The sequence below is a fragment of the Chinchilla lanigera genome, unplaced genomic scaffold, assembly GCF_000276665.1.
Source record: "Chinchilla lanigera isolate Chin_1 unplaced genomic scaffold, ChiLan1.0 scaffold00019, whole genome shotgun sequence".
In the NCBI taxonomy this organism is placed as follows: domain Eukaryota; kingdom Metazoa; phylum Chordata; class Mammalia; order Rodentia; family Chinchillidae; genus Chinchilla; species Chinchilla lanigera.
Window position 1 is genome coordinate 20,973,740 of NW_004955420.1, and position 13,511 is coordinate 20,987,250.

The 13,511-nt window shown below is 46.3% G+C and overlaps 1 protein-coding gene across 1 annotated transcript in view; it reads right to left on the reverse strand.

Annotated features, from left to right (window-relative positions):
* The window catches only part of Eif4a2 (eukaryotic translation initiation factor 4A2), a 6,246-nt gene extending 5,892 nt beyond the window's left edge, over positions 1 to 354 (reverse strand). The window contains 1 exon segment of the mRNA XM_005415364.2: positions 251 to 354. Coding sequence (XP_005415421.1) covers positions 251 to 279 — 29 coding nt within the window. The 5' untranslated portion in view covers positions 280 to 354.
* Between the last annotated feature and the right edge of the window lie 13,157 nt (positions 355 to 13,511).

The window sequence follows — 13,511 nt, forward strand, 5'->3', positions numbered from 1 at the left end:
GCGTCCCGCGGCGGCCGAGGGGCCAGGGCTCCCCGGCGTCTCCGTGGCCGCGCTGTCACCACCACGCTCTCGCCCCTCGCCCCGACTCCCCGCATCCCTGCCCATCCTGGAAGCTTCTCGAAGGACACACGAGTCCTGGGCCCTAGAGACGCCCGCGTAGCCGGAGCTTCTTACCCCCGAGCCACCCGCAACAGAGCCCGGGCTCCGTGACCTTCCGCACCCCACCCCGCCCGCCAAAAGGGCGCCATACCTGTTATAATCCGCAGAACCACCAGACATGATCCGAGGAGCCACTCAGCGCCCGACTGAAAAGACAGCCGCACCGCGCCACCCGTTTTTTATAGGCTCGCGGCCGGAACCCGTTTCTCGCGGAGGAATTCTCTCGTCTCCCGGCGGTCAGCCACAAAATTGTGATCCTGGGGTTGTTACGTCGCGTAAAATCCCCAAGCAAGTCGAAGAGAAAAATTCAAAGGCCATACTTTCAAATGACAGTATAGGGACGCTGCCAATCTCGAGCCCCGGAGCAGGCCTGGGACTCTTTGCTCTGCGGCGGAAGAATATTGCAGCAGCGGTGAGTAGACTGACGTCCCCGCCCGGCCCGCTCCTACGGGGTTTCCGCGTCCCCGACGCAGAGGCGGGCGGCGGAAGCGTGCGGCGCGCTGCCGCGGGAGGCCGGGCTCCCCGGGAGCCGGAGGGGACGGGCTGCGCACCTGCTCCGCCGCTGTTTAAACCGAAGGTGGACGCCGCCGGCGTTGAGCCCGGGCTATGGACATCCGCGGAGGTCCGGACGGACGGAGTGAAACCCCGGCCGGGGAAGATGTCGGGCACCCCGCGCGCCCGCAGCGGAGAGAAACGTGTCCCTGCCAGATGCCCCTGAGTGGCAGCTGTCCTCGTGTTGCCTCCGGCTTCTCTCGCTCTCTTTTCAAAATAATGCTAAGGCTTTCACCTAACAGGTGCAAAGAATGACCGATGAAATCACTATTAACGATTGCAAATGCAGTAGAAGCTAAAGGCCAGTCCTGTTCTTGCAGCAGAATTTAAATGGGTGCTTCGGGCGGACCTAGCTGTCTGCCCCTTTGGGACTACAGAGGCTTGGGTTCTGATCTCTGTGAGTTTTTGTTTTTAAGACTGAGTTTTAACTACCTTACATGTGAAAAGTTGATTCCTTGGAATTCAGGCTCACGCAATAACTGTTGCTTAAATAAACTGCCTGGCCTCTTAAGCTCCAAGATTTCGGCTAGGAATAACACAGGCCCCTTACTGAAAAAAAATATTTTTAATCATTGGCTTTAAAAATAATCCTACTTACAGTGCAAGATACTCAAGGAAACATTGTGTAGTTACTTCAGAAGACCAACCTAAAGTCTGCTTACCGAACAAAAATAATTTTCTATGTTAAAGAAGACATTTCGCTGTAAATAACATTTTACATAAAAAACATCATTTATTTATTTGAAAATTGTTGTAGCGCACACCTGTAATCCCAGCACTCGGGAGGTTGAGGCAGGCGGATCGTTGAGAGTTCGAGACCAAACTGGGCTACGAAGTGAGATCAAGGCCAGCCTGAACTGCAGAGCGAGACCCTGTCTCAAAAAAAAAAAAAAAAAGACAAAAATAATTATCATGCCGGGAACTATGAGAAAAATCAATACCGAGATACCCTCAGCCTAATAATCCTGCCCCTCGTGCACCTCTCTGTAATGTTCAAATTCAGATTCGAGGCCATGACAGACTATTTCAGAGAATGATGATCCAGAGACCTTATTGTTTCATTTAAAATCACCAGAAAAATATCCTGTGGTCTAAGAAACAAGGTACTGAATCAGACACTAACTACTATTGAGTATCATTTGAGTCTTAAAGTGAAATCAGGAGATAATGGGGTGAAATCAATCAACAAGTAACACCTACTTGCTCAGTGTTTTCTTTAGTACTGTATTCCACTAAGTGCTGTGGAATATCTTCTTGAGAAAATAATCAAAGGCTACTTCCAGGTTACACACGTTAAATAAGTTTCCTCTGGGAGGCTGAGGCAGGAGGATACCAAATTCAAGCCCAGCCTGGGCAACTCGGTGGCCTAGTGCGACCCTGTTGCAAAATAAAATAATAAAAAGGACCAAGATATAGCTCAGTGTGAAGACCCTGGGTTCAATCGTCAGTATAGCAGGAAAAAAAAAAAAAAAAGAAAGAAAGAAAAGAAAAACAGTTGTTCAAGGTATGTTCTAATTATTCAAGGTAGGTCTAATTATTACTTATTATTTATTAGTAAACATGGCATAATACCTGTTGGCTCTACATCTCTAATGTACACATTTGAAAAGAATTGCCTGGAGCTGGGTTATTGCTGCCACTTGCCTCTTTATTATTCAGTTGCTGGAGGAAGTTAGAGAACAGGTTCTACTTAAGGTAGCCAGCATCCTCTGAAGCAGTTTGGAAGGCGGCGCCCATTGCCCCATTCTTCCACTAACTCAGGAAACCATTTGCACGAAGGTAAAGATAAGAAAAGAAATGGGGAGAAACTGAGGACCGTGGAAGGGACTGTTGAACGGTGTAAGCACCGCCTTTGAATCCATTTTTCTAAAGTTATTTAATCCCATTGTGTAGCCTTGACGTGTACGTAGCCCAGGCTGACCTTCAACTCAAAGGGATCCTCCTGCCTCAGCATCCAGAGTGCTGGGATTACAGGCATGCACCACTATGCCTGGCCTTGGAGGATGTTTCTAGATGAAAATCTCCATTTGGGATAAAGTTTGAAGACTGATAGTAACTCCTGCCCCCTCTCTCTCTCTCTCTCTCTCTCTCTCTCTCTCTCTCTCTCTCTCTCTCTCTCTCTTTTTGAGACAGGGTCTCACTCTGCAGTTCAGGCTGGCCTTGAGCTCACTCTGTAGTCCCAGGTTGGTCTTGAGCTCACAACGATCCTCCTGCCTCAGCCTCCCGAGTGCTGGGATTACAGGCATGCGCCACTACATCTGGCAAAATTTTCAACATCCATTGATTTTTTGGTGTACTAATTCTATTTTTTTTTCCTCCTGCCCTCTCTCGAAAATTCACTAAAATACAGTCCAGAGTGCTTGCCTTTTCATCAGTCCGCGTTTCGGTGTGCGATGGTCATACTCAGGCAGGCGTCGGAGGGCACACAGCTCAGTGCTTGTCAGCTGGGCCTCTCCACTCCTTCTTCCCAGTCTTTTTATTTTTGTTTTTCTCTGCCTCACACCTGGTTCCTGCTATTTCCACCTCCCCGCCAAGGCCTCTGCCCTTCCTAGGCTGGGCCCTCTGAGGTCCAGAGCATCACAGGCACGCGGGGAGGTGGCCACGCTGGGAGGTGGACACACAGGGAGGTGGATACAGGGAGGTGGACACACAGGGAGGTGGACACCGGGGCAGGTGGACACAATGTCGAGCTGCAGAGGGAAAGGAGGCAAAAGGCCTCCAGTTTCAGGGGTGGAAAAGGATTCTTAAAGGACGAAGAGCAACTGACTCGCCGCCCTCCATAGCTGCAGCCAAAGAAGAACGTGTTTTTAAAGACTTTAACATTAAAGAAAATTGGAAAAGGGACAACAGCCCACAACGCATCTTAAATTGGAAAGCAAATGGGAAAACGGTGACCAAAAATAGCAGATGAGAGAAAGCTGAGTCGCAAGCTGGATGTGAGAGGAGCTGACAAGCAGCCCCGACTACCCATGGAACAACCGAGGACTCCGGCGCGGACAGCGCCGAGCACCTTTGGCCGTGGAGGTGACGGGAGTGCACCTGGGGCGCTGCCCAGCAACCTGCTGAGGAGGCAGTGAGACCTCAGGGGCTGCGCCCGGCTGCTGTAGTCACCGTAGCAGAACCCGTGTCCTGTGGCGATGAAGAATGAAACCATGGACGGAGGAGGGAGGGTGCAGGGAAATTTATTTTAAAATATAAAGGCAAGCCGGGCGTGGTGGCGCATGCTTGTAATCCCAGCACTCAAGGGGCTGAGGCACGAGGATGGCTGCGAGTTCGAGAGCAGCCCGGGCTACAAAGTGAGCTCAAGGCCGGCCTGAACTGCACAGCGAGACCCTGTCTCAAAAAGACAAACAATAATAATAATAATAAATAGAAAAATAAAATAAATAAAAATGTAAAGTCTCGAAAGTACCAGGTATAAAGGCAAGGAAGTAAAGCTTCCACCAGCCAGGAGGGGGCTGAGTGGGACACCCAAGACTTTGAGGGGCTTAGCAGGGAGCTCAGACCTTTGTGTAAGCAACATAATCTCTGCCCTTCAGGAGACGGCGTACTCTTTCGGGTCCAAGACATGCAGTGGACCCAGTGCCTGTGCTGGGCACGTGCCTTTGAGCCAGTGGCCTGTCTGATCATGCGCTGGGTTGGAGGATCCCAGACAGCCACCCCCTAATCTCCTGCCTCGCTTGGGTTGAGGGGCCCTCATGAAAGTACACCCCAAGTTCGGTGGTCCTAGAGAGAGGTGTGGTTTTGCCATTCACGCTGTTAGACTTGGGGCGAGGCCATGTGTCTGCTTACTGCCCCATGAAGAGTTTTGCAGAAGTGATTTTACACCATAGCGACTTACTTTTGGGTCCAGTTGGTGACTACAGTTGGCTCCGAGTGGACAGTTCTCATATCAAATGTGCTGTTTGAAACAGGGATGTTGAGTGGGCAGTTGGATATATGAGTCTGCAAATCAGACTGAAAGATTTGCTGGGCATAGTGGCACATGCCTGTAATCTCAGCACTCAGGAGGCTGAGGCAGGAATGGTTCAAGGCCAGGCTAACCGCACAGTGAAACCCTGTCTCAAAAAACAAGGGGGAAAAAAATCTCAATTTAGGTAATTCTGGCATTTATGTGGCACTTAAAACAATTGGAATGTTTTTCTAAGGAGTAAGCACAGAATTATGAATCTGGATAGTGTACAGCGTCCAGAGGTACTTGATATCTTTCATGGCTTGTGGTTTTTTTTTTTTTTTTTTTGAGATAGGTCTGATGTGGCCCAGGTTGGCCTTGAAATCCTTGGTATTACAGGCATGCACTACCACTCCCTGCTCAGCATTTAAAGTCAGCAAAGGAATCACAAGAAACACGGAACGGACCAGTGAAGTAAGAAGCAAAAGGGTTATGGCTGGGCATGGTGGCATAGGCCTGTAATCCCAGTACGTGGGAGGCTGAGGCAGGAGGATCATTGCAAGTCTGAGACCAGCATGAGCTACACAGTGAGCTCAAGACCAGCCTGAACTGCATAGTGAAACCCTGTCTCAAAAAGACAGGAAAAAAAAAAAAAAAAAAAAAAGAGTGTGAGAATCTGAGAGAATACAGTTCCTTTTTTTTTTTTGTACCAAGAATCAAACTCAGGACCTTGCGCTTGCCATGCAGGCGCTTATGCCACTGAGATATATGCCCAGCCCTAGAGAATACAGTTTCAAGGAAGAAATTTAACTCTTACATGCTCATGTAGGACTGAGAATATGATTACTAAGAATTGGCAATGGGTTTTACAAGGGAGATGTTATTTATAATGTGGACTGCAGCAGATGCTGGGGTAGAAATGAGAGCTTGATGCAGGTGGGTTATAGAGAAAATGAGAATTAAAGTGCCCTGTGTAATGAACTAATACGATCCCGGACTACATTGGCATAAACTTCCAGAAATGCTATGAATTACAGCACAATTTATTTTATTTATTTATTGTTGTTGTTTGTTTATTTGAGACACAGTCTTGCTGTGTGACCCAGGCTGTCCTTGAACTCACTGTGTAGTCCAGGCTGGCCTCAAACTCATTGCAATTTTCCTGCCTCAGCCTCCCAAGGGCTGGGATTACCAGCATGCGCCTCCACACCCAGCATCACAAGTTATTTTAAATCCAGCTGAGCTCAAGGAAAAATTGGCATCTGTAGGTACCCAAAGTGAAGAATGAAATGAAACAAGACCACTAAATTCATAAGCTGACACTAACTACCTAAGGGTTAAACTGGTTTCTGGAAGCTGGGAACTTTGGTTCATTTATTTATTTATGTATTTATTATGTACAGCAGGGGCTTGGTATGCAGTCCAGGCTGGCCTTGAACTCACTGTGTAGCCAGGTGTGGTGGCACATTCCTATACTCCCAGCACTCGGGAGGCTGAGGCAGGAGGATCATTGTGACTTTGGGGCCAGCCTGGGCTACAAAGTGAGCCCAAGGCCAGCCTGAACTGCATAGTGAAACCCTGTCTCAAAAAAACAAAAACAAAAACAAAAAAACAAAACAAAACTCAGGCTGGCATCAAACTCAGTGATCCTTCTGCCTCAGCCTCCAAGTGCAGGGATTATAAGCATGCGCCAACACACCTGGTTGTTTTCCTGGTTTAAAAAACAAAAACCACAAGTATTTATATTTCTCAAGGAGAAAAGATAATAATTTAAATATTTTTTGCAGATCAATTATTTATGATTTGGGGGTGGGGTGGGGTCTTGCTATGTTGCCCAGGCTGGTCTTGAACTCCTGAGTTCAAGGGATCAAGGGATCCTTCCTCTTCACCTTCCCAAGTAGTTCAGACTCTAGGCATGCTTTAGGACACACCTAGCTTTAGACCAGTTTTTCTTTTATCTGTTCCTTTTTTTAAAACTTTTTATTGTATCGGTACATTTTCGATATACATAATGATCACATTCATCATAGGGAATGTGCACCTGTGCATGATAAATCTTGCTGCTGCTGCTGCTGCTGCTTTCTTTTCCCCATTCCCCGCCCCTCCCTTCAACCCCTCTTCCCCTCCTTATTAACAAAAGCGTTGTTTCCATTTTTCCCTTCTATTGTCTTTTTTTCTTGTTCCTTCTTTCCTTTGTTTCCCTTCTCATTTGAACATTTTCTTCCCATTTCCCAATGTCTGTCATACATTTCGGTCTTCATTTACACTTTTCGTTTCCCATACCAGAGAAACTATTTGATATTTGAACATGTGTGTCAAATTCATTTCATATCAGGATGATAACCCTCAGTTACTGAGGGCTGATCAGGCCTGCCATCTCCCAAAGGAGTGGATGGCGAAGGCTTAAATAAATAAGACAGTTGAAATGACTGTAGGGCTCCAGGAGGGTCTAACTCTCTTACAGACTTTGAGAATCTCTGGGTTTAGACCAAGACATCTCTGGACAGCCCGTATTTATTTGGTTTACTAACAAAGGAGTGGAATACTCCAAAAAATGCAGGAATCTCACAGGACCTTGGGAGAATTTTGCCAAGTAGTAAATTATGTCAATCAGGAGAACTACCTTATCTGTAGGTTGGTATTTATTGTAGGGGTGTTGAGCCTGCAGCTACAGTCTCCTTTTAGTTAACTGAGGTTGGAGCCAGACATCCTCAGCTGTGGCCTTATCTTGTCCTTTGAGGCATCACAGCTTCACAGGCCAATACAGGCTTCAGCAGTGTCCAGTGACTCATAGAGGTTCACTTACTATGAGTCCACTGCCCATCCCCAGACAAGGTGCCTAAGCTTCAAACAACTCACAAATAAACGTGGAAAGCCAATTAGTTAATACTATATCCTGCTCAGAGCCACTTTGTAGTGGTCTCCAAGGATTTCACTTAACAGTATGTAGACCAGTTATTTATTAAGAATGACAACTGACAAGAAATCACACTTTAGAGGATCAGGATAATTTACAGAGACACAACAATAATTTCCAAACTAAAATATGCATTTCCATTTCTTTTTTTTAGTAGTAGGGATTGAACTCAGGGTCTTTGCTCTGAACGACATCTCTACATTTTAATTTTTTATTTTGAGACAGGATCTCTCTAAGTCACCCTTCTGTAGAAATTCAGATACTGTTTGCCACCTTCTTATCCTTATCCTTCTCCTTTTCCTTCTCCTTCTCCTTCTCCTCCTTCTTCTCCTTCTCTTTCTCCTTCTCCTTCTCCTTCTCCTTCTCCTTCTCCTTCTCCTCCTTCTCCTTCTCCTTCTCCTTCTCCTTCTCCTTCTCCTGCTCCTGCTCCTCCTCCTCCTCCTCCTCCTCTTCCTCCTCTACTTCTCCCTCTTCTTTTTCCTCCTCTTCTTCCTCCTCCTCCTCCTCCTCCTCTTCTCCTTCTCCTTCTTCCTTTTCCCCTTCCTCTCCCCCTTCTTCTTCTTCTTGTACTGAGGGTTTAGACCATGGGGTGCTGAGCTACATCACCCTCCGTTTTTAAAAAATTTATTTTGAGGTAGAGGTCTCACAACTGCCCAGACTGGCCTTGAACTTGCAGCTCTCATGCTTTAGCCTCCCAAGTAGCTGGGATTACAGGGATACACCACCAAGCCTGGCTGATACACTGTCTACCTTTCATGACCACAATACTGCCATAAACAACTTTGTACCATGATTCATGGTGTAATTCATGGTCACATATGTAAAACTGTAACTGAGAGGGCATTATGTTATTCACGTTTAAATATGGAAAAATATAAATTGCACAAAATGCAAAAGAACAAAAAGGAAAATGGTAACTAAGTAGTCTCCTTCACCACCTTTTCCCTCCTATTCCTCTCCTTAGAAGTCACCGCTGCTACTCACTTTTGCCCTGGGCAATATTTCTGACCACTTTAATGCAATTTTGTGAAGTTTTTGGCTGGTGGATTTGCCCTATTTTCATTGCTTCCTTTTTTCTTTCTTTTTTTTTTTGTGTGTGTATGTGTGTGTCTTTTTTAGAGGCAAGGTCTTGCTGTGCAGTTCAGGCTGGTCTCAATCTCAAGATGATCCTCCTGCCTCAGCCTCCCGAGTGTTGGGATTACAGGCGTGTGCTACCACACCCAGCTTTTTCCTTTTTTCATTTTAAATGGTGCTGGGGCTTGAACCCTGCATCTATGCAGGTTGGGTGTGGTGGATTGACAACTGGTGTGCAACTTGTAAGAAACAGCTGAACTGAACCAGAGCGGCACTCGGCACTCGGTGTGGGAGGCCCACCTGAGGATTGTTGCCAGCAGCATAAAAGGCAGAACTGGAGAAGAAGTGGAGGCTCTTGGGAGCTGGTAGAAGCTGGTAGAAGCTGGTGGGAAGCTGTTAGGGAGCTGCTGGTTCTCTTGGGCTATTCTTCTGGAGGACCTCGTCCTGCTGGCTTTCCTAATGAACTTAGCTGTTCTTGTGAGAGGAGATCAGGACCTTGTTGTCACTGAGAATGGCTTCGGTTCACTTTGGGGGAGCTCTGGTCCTCACTCTGAGCATCGCTTCCTGGTTCCAGAGGGGAAGATGGTGCACTACTCAGTCTCCTGGAGAAGCTTGTCATGTTGGCTTTCCTGATGGGAACTCGGCTGTCCTCATTGTCAGAGGAGCTCGGGACCTCACTGTTGCTGAGGATGGCTGTGGTACTTTTCAGGAGAGCTCTGGTCCTTACTTTGAGCGCTGCTTCCGGGCTCCAGTGCAGATCCCTCAGCCTGCTGGCACAGATCTTTCGTTCCACTGGCACAGACTTCCTAGCTCCACCACTGACATCTGGGTCTTCTCAGCACAGATCTGTGAAACAGACCTGCATGAGATGTTGTCGTGGGCTCTTGGCCTCCAGTTGGACTCATGGGGGGCATTGTTATGGGCTCTAGGTCTTCAGCTGGACTCACACAAGGCATTGCCATGGGATCCAGGCCCTCAGCTGGATTCTTTCGTCTTTAGTGTGTGGACAGATTCCCTGTGCTCTCTTTTTGTATGAGATTCTTTGGGTGACTGTTACAGATAACCTTACAAACTCCGTGTCCTGGATTGTTTCCCCATGTAAACCCCTGGCTACAACCCTGGGCAAGAGCTCCAGCACTGAGTTATGTTGTTGTGCCACAATTCCTTTCTCTACTTTCTTTTTTTTTTTTTCATACCGGGAATGGAACTCAGGACCTTGCACTTGCCAGGCAGGCACTTGTGCTGTTGACCTAGATCCCCGGCCCTGCTTTCTCTCCTTTCTTGTCTGTCCCCTCCTCTTCTTTGCCTTTGCCATGACTTGCTCATTGTTGATTTAATGTCACTACTCTCTCCAGTCTTTATTTCATCACTAAGAGAGATATTAAGTCATTCAAAGGAAGATTTTTCTTTTCCTCATCTACCGTATGGTTTTGAGATTGTCTTCATTAGACAATAATAGACGTTGTTTAAAATTTTATTAATAACTTAGTTACCTTTATATCGTAAGTAATATCATTTAATTTTAATTTTGGTCAAATATAGTGTTTTTGTGTTTTTGAGACAGGCTCTCGCTAAGTAACTCAGGCTGGCCTTAAACTCACTGTGTAGCCCGACTTGCGGCGGTTCTCCTGCCTCAGCCTCCAAGTACTGGGATTACAAACATTCGCCACCCTATCCAGTTAAATATAGTTTTTAACTCACATCTGCACTTAAATTTTTCCACTTAGACATCATCTTTTCTGAGTCAGAAACCTTTGATAAGCTTCAGTCTTCTGCAGATTCTTGGTGAATTCCCATGAGTCATGGAGTGTACTTTGAGGGCTGGACACCCACAGAGAGGGTGGTAGCAGTGTTTGTCTCCTTTCAGCCTGGAACGTATTTATTCTGGCCCAGTGTCTCATTCACTTAGGTTCACCTCGTCTTTTTTTTTTTTTTTTTTTTGTCTTTTTGAGACAGGGTCTCACTGTGCAGTTCAGGCTGGCCTTGGGCTCACTTTATAGCCCAGGCTGGTCTCGAACTCGCAACAATCCTTCTGCCTCAGCCTCCTGAGTGCTGGGATTACAGGCGTGCGCCACCACACCTGGTGTTCACCTGAAGTCTTAGTGGTCCTTGGAATCCAATTGCAAGAGTCTCATTGCGTTTGTGACCCTTTTCTGGGGCTCGTTTTGGGAAGCCTCGATTTCAAAGGCCTGCACCAGGACAGGCTCCGCCTCTGACCCTTGTGACCTCCAGTTCTCCAGGAATAGAGACAGCTCTTCCTACTGAATGTTTTGGAAAGGGTGGAGCCCCTGACTGCAAGTGAGCTTTCAGAGGCAAAAAAAAAAATCATAGCTAGATAACAGAAGAAATGCCAAAACTCCCGGGTGAGCCAAAATTACTCTAAAAACCGAACTTACAGTGAGAAAGAGAAAAAGAAAGGAGGGAACTGCAGCCGGGAAGAGAAACCGCGGTGCAGCATGAGGACCTGCACTTGCGCGCGCCTCCTCCGGGGCGCAGCAGCTCCCCGCGAAGTGGCGGCCTCTGGGGAGGGGTCAGCTCAGGTCACCCCGGCTCCCAGTGTCTCAATGGGAGGGAAAATGCTCCAGAAGGGCTCCGCGCTCACAGGGTCTCTACTCACCTCAGGAAGAGCAAACATGCCGGTGAGTCACTTCACGCTTGCTCATAGAGCGGAGACCTTGGGTGCCTCTTGTGAGTCAGCTACCAGTGACAGCTGGGTCCCTGCCGCCCCACGGCGCCTGGTCACTGCAAGCGTCACTGCTGCCCTGCCTGAATCATCTCACACTGGACCGTGATAATTATAAAAGAATGCAAGTGTAAAAACACACAAAAAAGACCACACACACACACACACACACACACACACACACACACACAGAGGAAATTACCTATTGTGTTTACAGGGTGATTCCATTTTTGGAAAACACAAAGACATTTGGAGAAGATATTTCTGAATTTCACAACCAAAACCTAACTACAGTTTCCTTGGTTAGTGAGTGACAATAGTTTTTATTTTGTTCTTTATATTATTCTATATTTTCAAATTTTCCACACTAAACATTTAGTTACATATCTCCTAACATAGTATGTCAAAGAAAGAATAAACAGGAACCTTAGAAATTAAAAGTGAATTTTAACATTTAAATGAATATTTAAATATGAATAGCCTCAGTCTTATATTTTCCTGACTTTTATTTACTAATATTTATAGATCCTAGACAACTAGCATAAACCAGGAGTGGTGGCACATGCCTGTAATCCCAACACTCAGGAGGCTGAGGCAGGGGGATCATTGTGAGTTCGAGATCAACCTGAGCTACGAAATGAGCTCAAGGCCAGCCTGAACTGCATAATGAGACCCTGTCTGAAAAAAGACCAAAACAACAAACAAACAAACAAAAAACAAGAAAAAACTCCACCAGCATAAAGTTGTCTGGGATGGATAAGATTTCAGGACCAAATAGTAGTACTCAAAAAACAGGTGCAGTGAATGAGCATAAACTTATTATTTCTTTTTTTTTTTTTTTCTTTTTTTGGTCTTTTTGAGACAGAGTCTCACTATGCAGTTCAGGCTGGCCTCAAACTCACAGTGATTCTCCTGCCTCAGCCTCCCAAGTGCTGGGATTACAGGTGTGCGCCACCATGCTTGGCAACAAGTTTATTATTTCAGGGTAACTCTGTGCAAATATCCATGCCCACACCTTTCTCCTTTTCCTTTTGTCCAGTGAAGCAGCCCTCGGGTCATATATAAATTGCCTCATAAAAGATTTCTGGACTCTTGGAGAAGGATGCTACACTGGTCGTCACTTCCTGTCCTCTCACTAGCTCAGAAATCTTTCTACAATGCTCTGAATGCCTGCCTTCAGAGATGTGGAGCTCAGGACCTTGGGATCGAGAGTTCAAGGTCAGCCTTGGCAACTTAGTCAGATTGTGCCTTAAAATAAAAAGGGTTGGGATTGTAGCTCAGAGGCAGAGTGCTTGCGTAATTTACGTGGGGCCCTGGGTTCAATCCCCAGTATCACCACCCCGCAAAAGATTTGAAAGTGTTTTTCTGTTTTGTTTTGTTTTTTGTCTTTTTAAGATAGGGTCTCGCCATGCAGTTCAGGCTGGCCTTGCGCTCACTGTGTAGCCCAGGTTGATTTTGAACTCGCAAGGATCCTCCTGCCTCAGCCTCCCAAATGCTGGGATTACAGGTGTGCACCACCACACCTGGCAAGATTCAGAAGCATTAATCAAGTAGCCCACTATCGAACTGGATAATTACTATTAAAGAGAATAAAGGGCCTCCACCAATTGTTCTTATCCAAGATGCATTATAGTCAGTGGAGAATTTGAGAAAAACGCCAATACCCCAAACTCCGGCCGGAGATTTGAATTCAAATCTGGAGTGCACTAGGTTATTCTAATGGCAGCCAAGGGTAAGAACCAGGGGAAATGGAGATGAAGGAGTAAATATTGCCAGCAATTTGATCTGACCTGATTACAACACCGAATCCCGAGTATACCCGCAAAGGCAAAAAAGAGTGTATGCTGTGTCACACAGATCTCATTTTCCGAAAAAACTTTTCTTCCCAGGGCCAAACTCTAAAAGGAAGATATTGTGTATGTCCGGGCAATGTCATAATGGTTTGTTTTGAGTAAGTGCTTACAACATGCTAAGTATTACAATGCAATCACAGGAATGAACACCTCTAATCCTCATGACATGCCTATGAGGTGATTGTAGTATTAATCTAATATTCCGATGAGAATTCTTACTTAGACTTTGAGAAAAATAAATTGCCAGATTTGGGATTTTTAGTTCTAACTACAGAACCGTGGTTCTGAGCCATTTCACGGGACTGCCTCTGACGTGAACACACTGCGTACTACCTCTAATCAAAGTCTTGCAAAAGACAAAACCGCGTTCAAAGGGAGATT